The sequence below is a fragment of the Acyrthosiphon pisum genome, chromosome A1 (genome assembly GCF_005508785.2).
Source record: "Acyrthosiphon pisum isolate AL4f chromosome A1, pea_aphid_22Mar2018_4r6ur, whole genome shotgun sequence".
NCBI lineage: Eukaryota > Metazoa > Arthropoda > Insecta > Hemiptera > Aphididae > Acyrthosiphon > Acyrthosiphon pisum.
The window spans coordinates 7,735,161-7,741,597 of NC_042494.1; the positions used below are offsets into that span (position 1 = coordinate 7,735,161).

General features: G+C 29.5%; 1 protein-coding gene across 1 annotated transcript in view; it reads left to right on the forward strand.

The window, feature by feature from the left end:
• Positions 1–961: 961 nt before the first annotated feature.
• Positions 962–6,437, forward strand: part of LOC107885867 — a 5,656-nt gene continuing 180 nt past the window's right edge. Inside the window, exons 1-10 of the mRNA XM_016809556.2 lie at positions 962–1,471; positions 1,557–1,615; positions 2,423–2,945; positions 3,051–3,487; positions 3,610–3,741; positions 3,811–4,022; positions 4,100–4,283; positions 4,462–4,794; positions 4,877–5,217; positions 5,297–5,432. Of these exons, the coding sequence (XP_016665045.1) occupies positions 1,313–1,471; positions 1,557–1,615; positions 2,423–2,945; positions 3,051–3,487; positions 3,610–3,741; positions 3,811–4,022; positions 4,100–4,283; positions 4,462–4,794; positions 4,877–5,217; positions 5,297–5,432 (2,516 nt within the window). The 5' untranslated portion in view covers positions 962–1,312. The remainder of the gene's footprint in view (positions 1,472–1,556; positions 1,616–2,422; positions 2,946–3,050; positions 3,488–3,609; positions 3,742–3,810; positions 4,023–4,099; positions 4,284–4,461; positions 4,795–4,876; positions 5,218–5,296; positions 5,433–6,437) is intronic.

Here is a 6,437-nt window from a genome sequence, read left to right on the forward strand (position 1 = left end):
CAGCTCTTAGAATCCCTACATTCGTGACAAGAGTACATATAGTCAATTCGCCACCCGAATGTAATTTAAGTTAAATGAGCTCTTACTACTATACTTATATTCTAAAAATATTGCTATGTTCGTGTTCAAAGTGTAATTGTGTAATAATAATGTGTTTAACGGATTATGATATGATGATAGTCACAGAACTTTATGATTTTAAAGATCAATAGGTAGGTGAATAGGAAAAAGTAAACAATGTGAATTTGCCTGATAGAGAGACAACTAGTTCAGACAGTCATGATGAATGCTGAGACAATCCAACATACATATACTGTATACGCAGATACGCACAACTATAAGCACTCCTTTGAACAGTGTCGTGAACTTGACTGGCGTGGACCTTGTACATGGGTCTTCTTCTGAAAGGTACTGCTGACGAGTCTATTCTGTAGGGTCCTTATATAATGTGGCTCTGGTGTACGTGATGTTTTTTTTTCTTATTTTAGGCGGTGCGACAAAGGTGTCACTGGTAATTTATTGTTTTGTTTTGACCGAACGTCTTGATTGGAAAATTGTCGAGGGGGTCTCGTAGAATATAATATATATGTGTATATTATATACGTAAAAATGCATTTATGGTTTTATAATATACGGTGTCATCTGGCGCCGCTGATAATTGATTATGTTGTTTGGCGGTTGAAAGTGGGTCGGTTTTTCGTGCATTTAGACCAATAAGCGAAAGAAAAAAAAATACACTTCCAGAAGTCCAATTTTCATTTTGAAAAAATGTTTGGATTTGTTTACTCCTTGTCTGTGTTATGTAGGAAATTAATTTTTAATTTTATGTTTTTTAGTAACAATAAAGTAAAAGTGAATTTTGGAAAAAAAAGAAAATTAATTTGGTACTATATTAATTAAACAATAGAAAAAATCAAAAATCCATTTCCTACATAACCTAGAAAAAAGAATAATGAATTTAAATATGTTTTCAAAATTAAAATCGGGCTTTTGGTACTGGGTGAATTTTTCTTCCGCTTTTTGGGACTTTTATAGCCGCATAGCAGTTGAAACATTTTCAATTGCAAAATATAGTGACGTGTGACTGCGCGTAGGTACGCTATACGGATTTCCGAGAATCTTAGCCACGACTATTATACGGGCGATAAGAAATCAATTACATAATATTATAATGATACAGACCTGCTAATAAGGTCCGTTACCCCAGCACTGCCAAATATTATTCAGTATTATTATGCCATCGTGATTCAGTCCGTGCACGTTTTTATTTGTACTCACTACTTACTACCAATTTCATTTATTTGTGGTAAAAATGAGTAATTGGCGTTTTGGTAATAAAAAACGAGCTAAATTATTCATAAGACGAAAAAAACTGAAACACAATTTGGCAAATTTACAAAAAAAAAATAAAGAAATTCAAGAACTCGAAAATGACGACAGCAATAACGTTTCAGAAATAAGCAATAATCAGGTAAAAAGTTGTTCAATAATGCGATATTATAATTATTTTAAATCTTAGTGGTATTTTTACGTATATATATATTTTTTTTTTATAGAGTATATACACATCAAATCATAGTAATGAGACATATTATGATGAACACGACGATAACAGGTAATATTTTTCAAATGGAAACATAATTATTATAATATTATAATAACTGAACAATTATTCAACATTTGACTTTGAATTTCTAAGATAAAAATAGAACATTTTTATGAATTCCTAACACAAAATAATTTTCGAATTTTCGCAATTTTGAAGACTTGTCAACATTTTTGAATTAGACTGCAATACAAAAATACTGTAGATTTACACTCAACATTCTTTTAATTTCCACTAAATAACTTATGATGCATTTTCAAGTCTTTGGCCGAGCAAAAAATATTAGGTTCTGAACGAAGTGATGAATGTATTGATTTTACAATGATGTGTATTTTTTTTTTGTGTGTGTCTGTCATCATTTTTTGGGGTAGTAAAAGTGCTTCAATTTTAAAAACCCAGGGTGGTTTTTGGCAAAGTGAATCTAGTTGGTGCTTTGGGCGGTTAAAAGTAAAAATCGGGAACTCGCTCTGCTGTACAGACGTACGGTAGAGGTGGAGTGGGCCTAGGTCATAGAATGTAATGTGGATGTGAATTTAGACTCGTAAAAATTGAAAATTTAGACGCTCGTAAATTTTTTTTAATTGACTTACGCTCGATTATTTTTATAATCATTGTAAGCAAAACTTATGGACAACCTTGCATTACATTTTGGACTGCTAAATATTTTGCAAATAGTCTTGGTTTTTGACCAATTTTGTTTATAGATATTTTAAAAAAAAGTGTGGACAACCTTGTACCATATTTTTAAACCTTAGGTATAAATACCTACAATTTTAGCATATCATATAATATACTTTTCTAATTTCTTTTCACTAGGTTCATTTGTGGCGGTAGACGTATTGTTAATATAAATCATTTATTTGATTCGATTCAGAAAATCAACCACCCACTTTTTGGCTGCTCATTTAAAGATCTTACTTTGATAAATGAAAAAAAAAATGGTTTTTATTCCGAATTTATTTTTAAGTGTACGATGTGCAACAAATTAGAAGTCATAACAACTGAATGTAATAAGTCTTCGTCGGTGTGCATAAATACAGCAGTGGTTACAGCAGTTGTAAATACTGGACAAGGATTTTCCCAATTAGACACTTTTACAGCAGTTTTAAATATGCCGAATATGTCCAATCCAAGTTATCAAAAATATCACAATGACGTAAAAAAGCACACCGAAGATTTGGCTTTTGATGCGATGATTGATGCTAGCAAAGAAGAAGCTGCGTTAGCTATAATGGAAAATAATGTCAATGAAAAAGGAATTCCATTGATTACAGTGATAGCTGATGGCGCTTGGTCAAAGAGATCTTATAAAAGTGGCTATAATGCTTTGTCTGGTGTAGTGAGTATTCTGTCAGATTTTCTAAAAAGTTATTTAGGTCATCTATAATTATTTATTTTGTTTTTACTAGACACTTGTTACGTTGATGTTTAATTTATTATTTAGGCATCTATCATTGGGTATAGGACCAAAAAAGTTCTTTTTATGGGTGTACGTAATAAGCACTGTTCAGTTTGCCAAAAAAATGAAAATAGTGAAAAAGAATCACCATCTCATCAGTGTTTTAAAAATTGGAATAGGACTTCTACTGCTATGGAATCCGATATAATTGTCGAGGGATTCTGTCAAAGTGTGACTATGCATAATTTAATATATGATAAATTAATTGGAGATGGAGATTCAAGTGTAATGAAGAAGTTAACACTTTCTAAACCTTACGCTGATTACGACATAGATGTAAAAAAAATAGAATGTATGAACCATATTTTAAGAAACTATTGTAATAGAATTGTAGACATATCAGCTCGTCGTAAAAGTTCTTCTGGAACTGTGGTTCCAGGGTTTTTAAGAAAAACATTAAAAGATAGAAGGCTTAAATTAAGGTATATTAAGAATATATATATATATATATACATAAGTAATAATAAAAAAAATTAATTGTATATTATTTTATTACTATATTTCATTTTGAGAAAATTAATATGTTAGGTATTTAATATTTTAGATGCGCAGTTACAAAGGCAATATTGCATAGAAAAGAAATGCCTTTGTTGCATAATGAAAAAGCGATTCTTCTAAAAAAAGATATTTTAAATAGTCCGTATCATGTATTTGGTAGCCATTATGAATGCTCAAGGTAAATTATTTTATAACCAACATTATCACTTATTATTCTATGATTATTACAGTTGTTATTTTTATTTAGTTATTTTTGCACTGGTCCAAAAGACAATGAAATTGATTTAGTTCCTCAAATGGAATCTTGTGGCTTATGGGCAGATATATCAGGAGCCAAAAATATTGTTGCCCATCATGCTCAAAGCTTAATTTACAATGTTAACAATAATGCTGTGGAAGGGTTTAATAGCGTAGTAGCGAAATTTGTTGGTGGAAAAAGGGTGAATTTTTCTTTACGAGGTAAAAAGTTTAAATTTTGAGTAAAAGATATTTATACATATCTAAATAATATCGCATGAAATTAATTTGTATTTTAGGATCATACAGTGCAAGATGTAATGCTGCAGTTTCATCGTTCAATTTTGGTCCAAAATATTTAAATAGTTTTCATAAAAAAGTTACAAATGTAAGCCCTGGAATATACACTAAAAAATTTATAAGCAAGATTGATAAAAACCAGCATAGCAGAGTTGGTCGACGTTTAAATTTTGATAAATCCAGGTATAAATTATTTAATTTAACCAACTATATAGGACATAGGTACCTAATAATACAGAGTGTAATAATAAATATAATACCCTATAATACATTACATAACACACTATAATTAACAGTAGGTATACGTCATTACGTCTCAAATATAATTTTAAAAATCTGCTGTTATGTTATTTAATAATAGAAAATTTGAGAAAAAACAAAAATGTATTGCTGGACCAGATGAAGATTATGGAGCTGTAGACATTGGAATAGGTATAATTGATATGTCACCCGAAGAATACGACGCCAAAAAAATTGCATTTTTAAAAAAAATTGATTTATCCATTGATGAAATAATAAAAATAGAAAGAAATACAGTTGGACAACAAGATAATGACGATTGGAAAAAATTTAGAAAACAACGACTTACGGCATCTAATTTTGGAAAAGTTTGTAAATTAAGACCCACCACTTCGCGAGCGAATACCATAAAATATATTTTATATGATATTTTCCAAGGAAGTTCTTCAACTAGGTTTGTGGTCTATTTATATTTTATTTATTTTACAATAGTAATTATTTAGGTATATAATTATTTTATATAATGTTTTACTAAGGTATGGTATTGAAAACGAATCAATAGCCCGAAATGCATTCCAAAAAACCATAACGGAGAAAATCGAACCAGCGGGATTGTTTATTCATAAGAATAAACCCTATCTCGCAGCAAGTCCTGACGGGTTAATAGGTGAAGACTGTATCTTGGAGATAAAGTGTCCTCCGAGCATAAAAGAATATACTCCAGAAGAGGCAGTACATAATAAAAAAATAAAGTATATGATATCCGATGGTGAAAAAATTACTTTAAAAAAAACTGATAATTATTATTATCAAGTTCAAGCACAACTCAACATTACAGAAAGAAATTACTGTTATTTTGTTGTGTGGACTCCAAAAGGTAATAATATATGACAATTGTTTTCGTAGAATCTAAAATATTATAATTTATACGTTCGATTTTAAACGTGTTATTTTAGGTTTTATAGTAGACAAGATATCCAAAGATGTCGAATTTTGGACATCAAAAATTGAACCATTTGTCACAACATTTTACATGGAATCGTTACTGCCTGAAATCATTGACCCAAGATTTGATAGAGGACTACCAATAAGGTCCGGTAAACCGACAAAGAAGCTCTAATTAAATAAAGGTGTATTTATGTAGCAATATAATATAATACAAACAATTGTTTTTTTAAAGGTACTTACTGTTGTCAATATATATTTATAATTATAATGATTATGTTTTGGAATAAAATTATGAACTAGGTACATTATACTTTATGTAAGTACGATGTTGTATTTACCTACCTGTTTTGTCAATACAATGCGCGCTGTGACGGTAATAAAATTATTGTTTACTGATAAAACGAAATAATTACGCGTTCGGGGAACTTACGCACACTAATGATCAGTTATTACACACACACTCACACAGCAATTCCCAATGAATATAACATATTGCCTATACTCAACCCCTTAAAAACGGTCCACTTTCAACCGCCTTAAACTTAATGACATATTGTATCATTTATTTAATTGTAGAAACTACCAACTAGTAAAACTTACCAACAAATTGTACACAATAATATGTACCTACTCATCAAGTATCCAATTGACATGCAACTAACCAATTTAGGTACTTAATTAAAAAAAATATAATATTGTGTATGTGGTAGATAAGAAAAAATACATACAAGAACTTTGTACTTGAACTTTATTTATAAAAAAGTGCATGATTAAAATTTAAAAACTTAAAAATGTGAAATATTAAAAAGTAAAAGTTTATTAACATTAACGATTCAAGATCATGATTTAATCAAATCATTTAAAGTATTTGGCACAATTAAATATGAATTATCTTACAAGCTTAAAACAATAAATATAACCTAATAACCGTTTATCTACTCAACGTATTTTCATGTACTTCGCGATAACCTGGTAATAGGTATATACTTATAAACCATGATAATATTATAGATAATCGTGGTAATCGTGCACAGAACAAAATTAACAATACAAATAACAGCTGATATGATTAGCTACAAGACGTGATAGTCCAATAATCCAATTGGCAATTACTTATAATATGTATGTTAACAATAAAAGTTATTTTCG